The sequence below is a fragment of the Typopeltis vanoorti genome, chromosome 5 (genome assembly GCF_054136105.1).
Source record: "Typopeltis vanoorti isolate ZY-2024b chromosome 5, IOZ_Tvanoo_1.0, whole genome shotgun sequence".
NCBI classification, from domain to species: Eukaryota; Metazoa; Arthropoda; class Arachnida; order Uropygi; family Thelyphonidae; genus Typopeltis; species Typopeltis vanoorti.
Genome location: NC_143553.1, coordinates 127295083 through 127309864, shown reverse-complemented (window position 1 = coordinate 127309864; position 14782 = coordinate 127295083). Strand labels below are relative to the sequence as shown.

The window sequence follows — 14782 nt, the reverse complement described above, 5'->3', positions numbered from 1 at the left end:
CTTATGTTCAGATATCCTGATATTAGCTATCCTGCCTATTTGGCCGTAGTAAGACAGTTTGCAATAGGTCTATGCAAAGTGGCTGGTCCTTGGGGGAGCGGATAAGAGATGCAAATTTTTTATATGGTTTATAACAAGTTGTCAAGTCATATTTTGTTATATTTAGGGTAGTTCCTGTTATGGAGAGGGGAAGTGGCGGGGTTGAGGTTAATTGGTTTTCAGTAACATTATCGAAATATAGGAAGTATTAATTAAAGTTTTTAGTTAATATAACAGTATACGCTGTCTTTCCCTAAAAATTGGCTGTTATGCTAATACCTTATTTTCCTTTATAGTTGAAGGAACTGTTATTCTTCAGAAAGGTTCAGGAACCAATGCAAAGAGCAGTGGACTGAGAAAGCAACCTTGCTTGACTCCTTTTCGAATTTTTACTGGATCTGACAGGAACCCATTAACTAGGAGGTGGGTTGGTGGTTAAATTGGCATAGGCTCCTTTGATAACAGATAGCAGTTTTTTACCTACACCAATTTGCTGGAGGATGTGGAATAGAAAGGGATGCCGGACATTATCAAGCTTGAGTAAGGTCTACTGATAACACTGCCATTGACTGCTTTTTCGTGTTAACTAAGCAGATTAGATCACGTAGCAGAAATTGATTATATTCTAGTGTTCGATCTGGTACTCCATACACCAATTTACTTTTAATAATATATCTCATTCCCAGTTATTCATAATGTTATTCATAATTCGCTATCTAATACTGACAAAAAATATCTTTTAGTCAGTATTAGATAGAGAAATAGGTCTCTGGCAGCTGATTAAGGTGTGATCTTTATTAGGTTTTGTAATGAGAGTATTATGCTTGCTACAAATTCACTTGTTATGTGTCCTGATGAGAGAAAGGAATTAAACAGTGTAATTAGAATGGGAAGAATAAAACCCCAGGCCTCGCAATAAAGTTCTATTCCTAGACAATCAGGTCCTGAGGGATTTTCTTGTCTGGCATTCTTTATAGGCTATGGTAACATCAGATGCTGTAATGGGTTTGTCAAGCCCATCTTGGATATGAACAGAAAAGCCATTAATTTCCAAGAGTTATTTCCAATAGTACTATTGTCTTCAAACAGCTTTTTGTAGTGTTTTGAAAGGAGTCGAGGATATCTTGAGTGGTGGATATATCTTCTCCATCAATGAAGATTTGAGTGATAGTCCTTTCTTTGCGAAATTTTATGAATTGTCTATTGAAGAATGCAGCTGAAGGGCTATCTGCTGAGTGCTGCTGTATTCTTATATTAAAATTTCTTTCTTCTACTTGTTTCTGCCTTTCCAGTTCTATCTCTGTGTTAATGTTTCTAATGATGTTGCTACATTCTATACCATTCCATTGGTTTGCTATTATGAACCGGCTTCTCTCTTTATACAGGTCTTTCAACTTTTTCCTTTTGAGGAAAGCCTGTTCCTTTCCCTATTCCATCATATTCTGCTTTACTGTTTCTTTGAATTTTAACCATATATCCGAATTCCAGGTAACATTATTCCAATTTGAACAGAGGGTCTGGAATTTAGTTGAAAAGATCAACGGAAAATTTGGTGGAAGTCTCCATGGTCCAGAAGGGATCTCTATTTTCTCCACACAGTGGAATTTAAGTAGAACTGGATTATGATCTGACATATTGATGCCAAGATGTTTTATCTGAATTATCCTATTTATAAGGGAAGAAGAGATATAAATTCGATCAATACCTTGTACGTGTGTGCATGAAGATTAAGATTGTGAATCCTCCATATGTCTACTAGTTGAGCATTGTCAAGACATGCTTTTAACTCTGCATATCCCACTTTTCCACTCCTGGGGTGTCATCCTATTTTGTCTAATGTGGAATTTTTCAATACAATTCTAGTGTCCGGCTGCTATGATGTAGTGGGCACCACATAAAAATGGCTCCAGTTCCTGGAGAATTTTCATCTAACTGTTCCATTGGATGGAGCACAAACATTTATAAACCTTATTACACATCCACAGTATTTCCAATCTGTTGTCAAGATTTTTCCTCTCTCTTCTGCATCCCTTTGGATATTACAGAATGACCGGGGGGGGGGGGGCAAGAATAAGAACTCCTACTCCAGCAATTTTTTTTTAAATCTTCCAAAGCTTCAATAAGAAAGAGTGGATATCTATCTGTTAAAATTTTTATATCTTTATATCTGTAGAAGTATGTTTCTTGGAGAAACAAAAACCTGATATTATGGGCAAGCATAAGTTTCCATATAGTTTCTTGTTTAATTTGCATGTGGAATCCTCATACATATAATGAGGCAATGCAGAAAGGAGATGCTATGATTAATGGAGTGTCACTGGTAAGTCTTTAACTTTAAAAATTTGGATGAACCCAATGAGGTCTTCAATCTGTGAAGGAGCAATTGTATAACCTGCTTCTTGTAAACTGTTTTCCAGTTTTTTACATTTGCTTTCCATTATTTCAATTTCATGCCTATCATTCTTGATTTGGAAGCTAGTGATTTTGTTTTCATGTAGGTGATAAATGTACTGAGAAAACTTTGAATCAGTAAACTTTTTATTATATTTTCTTTAATTGTATCTCTTGCTTTCTCTTTATTATCATGAGTTGGTTTTTCATAATCCATAAATTCTTTTGCACCTGAAGAGTTTTCATTTGATGATCCACAGCCTCCTCCATCTTTACATTTTTTATTACTTCTTTTCTTTTAGATGTAGTTCCTTTTTTTAATTTTTTTTTGTTTATCTTCAATTTTTTTTTATTAATTTATCTTTCCTTTTTGATGATGTTTTCTGTATATTAAGTTCTTTCAGTCGTCTTACTTGCTTTTCTGTTTCTTCTCCAGTTTCTCCTTGTAGAACAGTTGTATGTTTTTGCATTTTGTTTTGTACTACCTGTTCAGTTGTTATATTAGGTTCATTATTGATACTTTCAACTGATGTGCCATTTGTATTTGACTGGGAAGGTCACTCCTGCAGATCTGGAATTTTTGGGACTAATTTCTTGCTGATTTGGTCGTGCACTTTTTGTGATTTTACCAAGTGTAGTTTGTTTAAAAGTGCCATCTTTACTAGATTGGAGATCTGGGAACTCTTCATTAAGCCTCTCTGATATATATATATATATGATGTTCTAATTGCTCTACCAGTGCTCCTACTCTTTCTGCGAAAGTTCTAAAAGGAGGACAGGTATTAACACAGTGTTCAGAACTTTTGCAGGGTTGAGGCACTGTTTAGCGATATGTCTGATCTCCATGCTGTTAAAACAACATGGAGATCAGACATATTGGGGAAATTGCCACCCAAGTGATCGTATGAACCACAATACAGGCATTGCAATTGTACTCCGGGATAGTTGACCATAACTCGGGTTGTACCAATGTTGACAAAATTTGGTACCGGCATCTTCGAATCCATTGTGAAGGTGATATCACCAGACAACCAATTTGGATTTTCACCTGATAAACTGTTTTGTATATTATTAATCTTACCCCATTTTTCGAAAATGTCTGCATAAAAATTTCTTTACTGTTCTCTATATATTCCATCGGAAATCTTTCGATTTTTATTGTTTTTGCTGGCTCCCGACCATTACAGGAATAACTGTGCTGCCTTCGAAAGTAAAACCTTGAAACAGTTTGTCTCTTGTTTCCACATATTTGGCTACAATTAAATATTTCCCCCTGCCATAAGGGGTGAAAAAATAAATCTTATTTGCTCTGACTCTCTCTTTTAAAACCTTAGTTACCCGTCTCATCCAAAATGCAGATATTAACTGCACTACCAGTAATCTTAATATTCTTAATATTCTTAACATCAAAATGAAAAGTAACAAAAGAAAACCAAAGTACTTATCTTGGCGAAAAAAACCGAGATCTCATCAGTGGGAGCCAGACCCAAAAGTGATAGTATGGCCAGAATAATGCAGAAGCCATATTTTCATATGTGAGTAGCCAAAAGGTGTGACAACTCATTATTAAAATACTCTAGATTAGATATAGATGTTGGATGTTTTTCCACTTGGCTATACTATAAATTAATGATACCAAGAAATTATATACTTGGTTTAATCCTTTATCTAAGTGTAAGAAAACAAAGTTTGCGGCTGAAGTATTTTCAGGACTGGGGCAACTCGTATATAGAAGCTAATGACTTCACATCCCTTGCCTTAGAATCCCATAATGCAAGGCATATATCAAGGCAAGTGATGTGAAGTCATTAATTTCACTTATTGTCTTAGAATCCCATAATGCAAAGCACATATCAAGCAAGTGATGTGAAGTCATTAACTTCTATATGCGAGTTGCCCCAGTCCTGAAAATACTTCAGCCACAAACTTTGTTTGCTTATACTTGGATAAAGGATTAAACCAAGTATATGATTTCTTAGTATCTTTAAAGAAATTAAAATTTATGTTATAACCAAGTGGAAAAGCTTCCAAGAACAGAAGTCAGTGGGCCTGGCTCCCACTGATGAGACCTCAATAAAGGTCAAACCATTCTGGGTAGTGACCCTTCCTATAATTTAAAGCATTATACATGTCTTTAAGGATATGTGCTTTGCATTATGGAGTACTAAGCCAAGTGATGTGAAGTCATTAGGCTCTATATACAAGTTGCATTGTCTGAAAATCATTCAGGTGAAAAATTTGTTTGCTTATACTTGGATAAAGGATTAAACCAAGAATATAATTGTTTGGCATTAATTTAAAATTGTGGCAAGGAAATTTTGAGGCAGAGCAGATAATAAAGAGAAGATTTCTAAGTTTCATAAACTCTGACATGGAAGGCCTGACAAATGCCCATGTACTACTACTTATAGAAAGAATCATGCAGAATAGATAGTTGGGATGAAAAGTAGTTGTTTAAGCTTCCATTTGAAATTTGTGAGATATAACAGATCAGGTTTTGATGTATATAAGCATTGGTTTACACTATTAAATTTTAATCAAGGTCACAAATTTCAATGAAGTTGTATGATTTTTTTTTTTTTTTTTTCATGTAAATTTTTATAGGGGGTTTCTTTGTTGTATTATTGCTATTTTTCTGGGTGATTTTCTATGATTGGTAGTTTCACTGTCATTTTTGTTATTGCCTTTTATAATTGGTAATGACAGAAACTAACAGAGCAGAGAGACATACAGTGTTCAGGTGAAAGACTCATAAATATGGCTCCATACAGGAAGTGCATAGTATTCTATTCCTGTGTGGTTCTAACAGTGTCCCATACATATTGCTATACTTGGACTCTTCCAGGCACCAATCTGTCACAGTAAGGACAACAGAATTATTTACTAGCTGGTTAGGAAGCCTCCTGACATATTACCATAATTCTGTGTCATGCACTGTCTAGTGGCCAGGTTACAATGCTATTTTACTGCTGCACCCTCAGATGGAGGTGATACTTATACATATAGAAAGGCTTAGGTGTCATTGATTACTGATAATAATACTTCACATTATAAAAATCCACCAATAGAGGAAAAACATATTTATTCATCTCACTATTGTTTCTCTGGTTTTCCACCCAGCATCAACAAAGCACAATATAACTGTGACAGGTGCATAGCACTTAACTAAGTAATTGTTGAAAACAGTTCAAGTTGTAACTGAAAACAGAACTAATGTCCTTACCCAGCATCCTGTATTAGTCAGATAACTATAAAGTTAATTTAGAGAAGTCAGGCTATCTTAATGTCTTAAAATGATAGTCTCCCAGATCTTTGGTAGATTAATGCAACTAAACTTGTTGAGGTTGGGAGAGTGCTTCATAGCTGATGCCGATTCAAAAAATAGTCTCTCAGACCTATAATGTCTTCTGTGTACTATAGATGTTTTGCTCCAACTGATTCTATGTGAAGATGTATCCAGAGCATGGTCTATCAATCCTGATATGCTATACAGATGATTGCAAATATAATTTTTGTGTTCTTCAAGATGGATGCTAACTGATCTATCACTCTGTCCAAAGTTGGCCAAACATGCAGGCACAAGGTACTTTATACACTCCAGAATGTTCAAGAGGATGCAGTTGATCTTTAGGGAGATGTATGAAGGTAGATAGCTAAATGAATGAAAGGTTTGAAAGTGGCATGGAGATCATATTTGCAGAGAACTCTGGCTATTTTTTCGGATGTACAATTAACATTTGGGATGGCAGTGGTTTTGCTGTGATCCTGTGTGTTGGATGTAGGCAGGATGGGGAATGCATGCAGTATTTTATATAGGTTGTAGCCATTGTCTAAAAGAGGTGTAGCAAAAGTTTCTGAGGTGATACTGGCTCCCTAGTGAAATATCATGAAGCAAGTGAGAGTCTCTATTCTGGAGACTAAACATAGCAGTAGTCACTTCTGGCTTCCATTAAGTAGGACAGTGGTATTTCTTTGGGTAATGAAAATCACCTGTAGTATAGGTGATTTTCATTATAGGAAAGGACCTAAAATGAAAATCAGTATACACAAACAAAGTTTACATAAACAGTTGTGGTTCTTAAGTAATTAAACTGTGCTTTTAATGCCTTAGTTGTTTCCCGCTCACAAGTCCGATTATTTTTAGAAACAGTGCATTGTAAAATAAAGGATCAGGCAGCACTCTTTTAACAAATAATTTAAACACATTTATTTACATGAATATGAAATATACATGAATCAAACGACAAGGAGATTGCTTTCTCTACCCATCTATAAAATCTTTAGCATAAAATTAGAACCCTTTTACTTCACACTAAATAATCTCTTTAACTCCAAAACTTATTTACACTCTGCTTACAAATTCAACTTATTAAACTTCTAGTTTACTCACAAAGAGGTTAACTAACTCTCTGCTAAGTTATTTTTACAAATTTTGTATCAACTTCTAACATGCCAATTGACCTTCTTATTTCTATTAAAGTATTATTAAAACACTTAAGGAATAGAACAACGTAGTTAAGGATATAAATTAAATAAAACTTTAATAAATATTTTTCGATATTTCGGCAACGTCACGTTGCCATCTTCTAAAGGAACTTACAAAAAAGTTAAGTGCACGTAGGCACTACAACACAGAAACAGTTTCTGTGTTGTAGTGCCTACGACATAGGGTTAACTACAATAATATTTAGCAAAATATACATAGAAACAAACAAGGTTATTTACAGTTCTCATGAGACTTGACCTCTGTAAAATCGATGTAAAGCGCTTTGGTATTTTTAAGCAACATCAAATTTTACACAGGGAATATGGTTTTGAGTTGGAGAAATACTTGGGGAATAGGGGAGGAGATGTGATGGAGCCATACTAGATGGTAGAGGGATTTTACAATATAGATATAAATGAGATTTTGCAATTCATGTCAGATGAAAGCAGAACTAGAAGTTGAATAAGCATGTATTTTTTGAATCATCTGAGGTCTAGATTCTTCTTATGGCATGTGGTGTGTGGAGTGGACTACCCCTTTGGGTAGCCTATTTCACACACTACGTCTTCAGTAAGTGTTCAAAGAGAGATGATAAGTATTTGCACATTGCATAATCTAGATGGGGATCTCCCTCGATGAGTCATTGGACTCCGTGCAGGAGAATGCACAACAGTAATAGTAATAATACAGCATGCATCATTTTTTTATCTTATAATAGATAAAAGTTGTAAAAGTGAATGTTATACATGATGCTATCCAGTATTTTATTTATTATTTCAGAGCAATTACAAGCTCAGAAAGCATGCAGTAAAATTGCAGAATTAGTTGGTTGGCTAGAACAGACTGAAGAGCACTCAGATATTCCTGCTTTCATCAACAAAGTTCTCAAGAGTGTAATAAGAGGTATACACTACATTCTTTTCATTTGTATATATATATATAACAAGAAGAAATCTCCTGGCACAGACTGACAGATTTCTTTTTATTATATAAGGATTGGTCATTAATATTTTATTAATTGTATTAATTTTATTAATTTTTTTTTAAGTTATCATCTAAGCACATCTTTCATTCACTAGTCTAGAACATAAACATTTATTTTAATCATAATTGTGCCATAATTATTTTTAAGTATTATCATCATCATCATCAAATTCCTGCCATATACCCTCAAGGGGTGTACAGGATATGATAGTACTACATGAAAAATTTACATCATTACTAACTTCCTATCTACAATTTTCCTCCAAATCAGTCTGTTATTTGTCAAGACTCCAAGAAATATATCAGATCTTATATTTCTATCGTCTAAGGCACTTTGTACAGTATCAATCCACCTATATCTTGGTCTTCCTCTGGGTCGTTTTCCTACCAACCTGGCAGAGAACACTTGTTTTGCTAATCTTTCTTCTCCCATTCTATTTAAGTGACCATACCACCTGAGATTAGCTCTGCTAATGCATTCCTGGATGTTGACAATGTCAAGTTCTTTCCTAATATCCTCATTTTTAATATGATATTGCCATTGATGCCATCTGTTCACGCCTCTAATCTTTCTCAGGATTCTCATATCTGCAGTCTCTAGTCTTTGGTCAAGTGTTTTACTTCTGACCCAGCTCTCAGATCCATAAGTTAAAACTTATGGATCTTAGATCTTATATACTGGTTTGAACACTGTCTTGTATACAGCTAATTTAGTGTTCCGACTAATTTCTCTCTTATTCCATATGAATTTATTCAATTGACTTCCCACCATACCAGCTTTGCTGATTCTGTTGTCTATTTCTATATTTAATTTACCATCTTCAGTAAAAATTGTGCCTAAGTAGCTGAAATGTTTTACTTGTTCCACAGGTTCTCCATTCACAACACAGTTGACATTTTCAATGATTCTGCCTATTTTCATTGTCTTTGTCTTTTTATTGCTGACCTTCATACCATATCTATTACAACAGCTATTCAATTTAGTCAGAGAATCTTGCAGACTTGTAGCGGATTTATTTAGAAGTATAACATCATCCGCATAAAGCAAAGAGCTGACATTAACATCTCCAATTTTGATATCAGGTTTAATACCACTTTCCTTCATAATGTGATCCATATAGATAATGAATAACACAGGGGATAATGTACATCCTTGTCTCACACCAGATTTAACATTAAACCATCTTCCTGTACTTCCTTCAATTCTAACTGCTGACTTACAACTCAAATATAGACTAAGTATTGCTTGATATAATGCCCCATTGACACCATATAACTGCAGCATATTGAATAGCTTCTCTCTTGGCACCTTGTCATATGCCTTTTCCAAATCGACAAAACTTAAATACAGATCTTTGTTATATTCCCATGCTTACTCGACTATTTGTCGTAAAGTGAAGATCTGATCCTGATAGCCTCTATTTGGCCTGAATCCAGCTTGTTCTTCACCAAGCTTTTCTTCCACAATTCTTCTCAACCGTTTCTCAAGTATACTGGCATAGATCTTGCCAGGAACACTCAGTAGGGAAATACCTCTGTAATTCTCACATTCAGTTTTATTTCCCTTTTTATATATGGGTACTATGAGCTCTACTCCAATCATCGGGAATTCGTCCCTCTGTCCAGGCTTTCTGAACTATGCAGTGCAGCCACTGTAAGACTTTTATACCACCATACTTCAGCATTTCTGGTCAAATATCATCTACTCCTGCTGCCTTTCCACATTTCAAGCCTTTGATGGCTTTTTCTACTTCAAGTATGGATATGTATTCCTGACTGCATGCCTGGTCAGTGTTTTTTATCACTGTGCTGTTATCACTACTTGTTTCATTTAGCAGTTTTTCAAAGTAATTACTCCATACTTCAAGGATATCTTTTTCCCCTGTTTTCATGTGACCTTTATCATCTCTAATTCCTTTTACAGCACTCTTTCCTCCATTCCTAAGCTTCTTCAACAACCTCCAGAATATTTTGCCACCTTCTTGATATTTATTTTCTATATTCTTGTCAAAGTTCTTCCATTACTAGATATGTGAAGAGCCAAAGGCTTCAGCCAAAGGTCTCCTCCCATTACTTTTGTTTAGCTAGTTTTACACACTGTTTAGCTTTCTTACATTTGTCTCTGTATTCTGTAAGAGTAAAAGCTGACTTATTTGCCAGGAACTTTTGATATGCTTTTTTCTTTTCCTTCACTGCCTCTTTAACCTCCTGTGTCCACCAGGGAGTTCTGATTTTTTTATCCTTGCACACAACCTCACCACATGGCTCTCTGGCAGAATCAATCAATGTTTTCTTCAGAGTTTGCCACTGAATCTCCAAGGTTTGATTCCTGTTCTCAAACACTTTCATTTTCTTTTCAATAATCTTTCTGTATTTTAGTCTACAGTTCACATCTGAGAGCTGCTCAACTTTTATTCACTTTAAAACTTTCTTACATGTTATTCTTTCAATATGAAATTCAATTTTATCCTGCTCAAGACTAAATAGTGATCACTTCCAATTTCAAATCCTCTGTACACTCTGGTGTCCTGCACCAGGGAGAAGACATCGCTATCAACAATAACATAGTCAATGGGACTTTTCTTATTCCTAGCCTCTTCTCTCCATGTGAATTTGTGCACATTTTTATGTTGGAACATGGTGTTAGTAATAACCAGTCCATGTCCTGAGCAGAAATCCAACAGATATTTGCCATTATTATTAGCTTTGCTCTTTTCTCCAAATTTTCCTAAAACATTTTTGTATGTCTGACAATCACTTCCTACTCTACTATTTAGATCCCCAACAAGGACCAACTTTTCCTTTTTCATTGTGTCAGTTGCTTTTTCTAGAGCATCAAAAAATTCCTCCACTTCTACCTTAGTAGAACCTTCTGTGGGACCATAGGCACAAATAAGTCTCATTGTCCTGTTCCCCATTCTCATATTTGCCCACATTACTCTACTTGAGACTGACTGCCATTCAAGAAGATTAGCCTCGTATTTTGTGTTGAATACTATGGCTACTCCTTCTTTTCCTTGATTGTCATTGCCTGAATATAACATTTTGTATTTATTGCTTAGAAAGATCTCACCAGTTTTGGTCTTTTTTGTTTCAGTCACCCCTATTATGTCGATCTGGTACTTATCTAATTCCTCAGCTAGCTCCATTTCTTTGCCATTCAGGCTTCTTACGTTGATAGTACATATCTTTAACTCTGGTGATGTTGAGTTGGGGTTTGTTTTCAGATTTGTTCCAGTAGCTGACTTTTCGCTGTTCACCTTGGTTTCCTGGCGAAAACAACGGGGGCCTTGTTTAACCGGGCGACGCCCCAGCCGGCATGAAATTTTGTCATGTTGTGTACCATCATATTTTATTTTGGTTTAACCAATAAGAATACAATTTGGTCAGCTAAATCCCAAATTGCCACCCCATCCTCGTACGTTCAGTATCAAAGTAGATACCCAACAGGGTGCACCACGAGAAGAGGTGAGGATTGGACATTAGTTCAGAAGCCCTGGTCGGTTATCTGCATTCCTTTAAAGGCTATGTGGAGGTCTCCTCTCAGTTATACAGCTTTGACCCTTAAGCACCCCGGATTTATATTATATATATATATATATATATCAAGCATTGCATGCCCATTTCAGTTGGATGTGCTGTCATGTGACTTATGCAACCTCCCAAATGTATGTATGAAAGTTTTAGAAGTGCATAGTGCAACAGTGTTCATCTTAATTGGTCAAATGCAATTAATTGTAGGATAACTTTGCATGCTTTAATTTATCAAATAATTGTAACCAAATTTGCATAGAGTCAGGGACAATGTGTTTGTTTTAAGATATATTAGAAAACAATAATAAAGGAGAATGCTATATTTGGTTGATATATTTGAATTTCTCAAAAATGTAAATATAATAGTAAATTTGGAACAGGAGGATGAGGCTTATCTCCTTTGACTATAATCATGCAATTCACAAAAGCTCTGGCAGAAAATGGGACATTCAGTAGATTGTCAACCATTTCCCATTTTTTTAAAAAAAATTATAAATTATTTATAGAAAATTCTATATTAAAAGCTTGTCTATATCGGCATCCTAAACACGTCGTCACACTTTGTGCATGCAAAACAGATGAAACTCAGAAAAAAACAAAAACAACAATGCATGACAAATTACAAGGTTCAGTTGGATTGGTTGGAACAATGACCAATCACAGCCACTGATGTTGGAGTGCTATTGTCTCCTTGCCTACTGGGTGGTTTAAAACCACTGGAATGCTAAGAATTTGACCTGCTGCTCCATCTGTACGTCTGTTCAAAGAGCTCAAAGGTGTCTCCATATTTGTGAAAACGAACACCCGGGTTGCTAATGCAAATGTGATGCAATGTTTATGTCTAAAAGTGTCCTCTTCATGAAGCATTCATATATTGTGTTTAATTTTAGAAATCATGTGAAACCAGGAAATAGTTAGGGAGTCTTTAACAAGAATAAATGCAAAAGTATACTATTGGTGATATTACTATTCCATGGGTGTGGAAGAGCAAAGAGAAAAATCATGATAACACAAAACTGTATAATGAATTTTTATGTAATTCACTGAAAAGCAGTATGATGTGAGATATGAAGAAACACCCACAAAAATTAAAAATAGATTGTTTAACTCAGTAACAAAAGAGTACATGAAGAGACAATGGTCAAACACAAATCAAAGTAAGATTATCAGAGTGTCTCAGTAAGGAATGCAGTCACTCCTCAAGCTTTCCTAAGCCCCTCACGATTTTCAGGAAGAGGTTGAGAGCAGCTGCATATCTACCTAGAGCATCCCAAATGTATCCAATAAGATTAAGGTAGAAATACCTGGTTGGCCAGTCCATATGTACATAGCCTCTTCTTGAAAATATTATCCACGAGCTTTACTCAATGAGAATGAACATTATCATCTTGTAGGATAAATGTCTGTCATATTGCATTTGCATACAGACAAGTATAGGGGGTTCTGGATCTTGTCTCTATAAGTTGCAACATTCATGATTCTGCTATGAAGCACATACATGCTCTAAAACATCTAGCACTTTTATGCTGTGGCTCATTTGCATATACCACTGACACAGTGGCACTCATGTGCATGCAATAACCAGACTCAGCATCACTTTTTATGTAGCATACCTGATTTTCATATCCCCCCCCCCCAAGTTATTGCTATATTTTTCTTTGTTCCTTAATTTATAGAAACCAGTGTGTGTGTGTGTGTGTGTCATCATTATTATTATAACGGTGTCTCCATGGAGTCAAAAGATTCATTGTGGAAGATCCTATATTGACACACTAACCATTATTCACACAATACTTATCGTATTTCTCCTTAAACTTATTCACACAAAACACTTTCAACCACCTCTGGCAATGCATTCCATACATTCACCACCCTCCAAGCAAAAAATCCATTTGCAAAAAAACTGTGTAAGGGTTAACCACACTTACACAATTTCCAGGGATGACCCCTTGTTTTCTCCCTTTCTACTTTGTACAGAAAAAAAGTCATCCGTATCAATCCTATAAAACCCATTTAATAACTTATAAGTTTCTATCATATCTCCTCTCTTACACCTATCAGCTAGTTTTTGGAGCCCACACACCTTCATAGGAAACATTCCATAGGAATGTCTGTGTCTATTGTTGCAGGTCTATGGAATGTTTCCTATGAGAAAACATTCCATAGACCTGCAACAATCTTTGTCACTTCTCTCTGAATCCTCTCCACCACTTTCTTCATCACCAAGGAATCCAGGTGACCAAATCTGTGCACAATCGTCCAGATGTGGCCTTATTAATGCCTTATAAAGGTGGAACAATAATTTCCCTATCCCTCTTATTAGTGTGCTCTTCAACAACCATGTAATTTAATGACTGTTTTGCCCAGCTATGTGATATGCCCTCTAAACTTAAGTTCTCTGTGCACAATACCCCAAAGTCCCTTGCCTCGTCAACTTCTTGCAATTCAATTCCATTAATAAAGTGATCTTATCCTTCCGAATTGCATCACCTTACACTCAGTCACGTTAAACTGATAGCCATTGATCTTTCCCCATACCACCAACATATTTAAATCAGCCTGCAAGATATCTGCATCACCTTCATTAACTATTGTTCTTCCCAATTTTTTATCATCAGCAAACAAATGGATATTTCCTGCCAAATTAAACCAAAGAGGACCAAGTACTCAGTCCTGAGGTACACTACTAGTCGTCTGCCTTCTCCTGGACTAATCTTCTTCATAAACCACTCCTTGATATCTGTCCATCAGCCATACTCTAATCCAAATCACCAGCTTCAGATCCATTCCCATTTGCTCCAATTTATGCAACAGCATTCCATGTGGAATCCTGTCAAATGCCTTTGCAAAGTCCAGCATTATCACTGAGCAAGGATTTCCTTTATCCAACTCCAGTAAGTTACTAAGGTGAGACCTATCCTTCACAAAACCATGTTGCCCCTTATAAAGTATTTATTATTATTATTATTATTACGGGCGACTCCAGGAAGTCCTTAGACTCATCGAGGGAGGCCCTAAACATCATGTCCACACAACTATACGACATTCTCACAGTATCTATCATACCTTGCCTTGAACTCATTCACCATCATAGCACCCACAACAGACTCTGGCAGCTTATTCCACTCTAAAAGTAAAGAAACCAGCTCTAACACCCCTGCAAACCACACTCTTGCCCAGCTTTTATAGGTATCCCCCTAGTTCTCCCACCACCAGTCCTGATCTTAAAAAATCCTCTGAATTAATCCTATAGAAACCCTTTAGCAATTTGAATGTCTCAATCATATCACCCCTTTTCCCCTATTGACCAAGTTCTGCAACCCACAAATCTTCAACCTGTTCTCATAT

At 35.8% G+C, this 14782-nt stretch overlaps 1 protein-coding gene across 1 annotated transcript in view; it reads left to right on the top strand.

Annotated features, from left to right (window-relative positions):
- htt (huntingtin) overlaps positions 1-14782 on the top strand; it is a 1164033-nt gene that overhangs the window by 853549 nt on the left and 295702 nt on the right. Inside the window, exon 42 of the mRNA XM_090393484.1 lies at positions 7697-7819. Within this exon, the coding sequence (XP_090249610.1) occupies positions 7697-7819 (123 nt within the window). The remainder of the gene's footprint in view (positions 1-7696; positions 7820-14782) is intronic.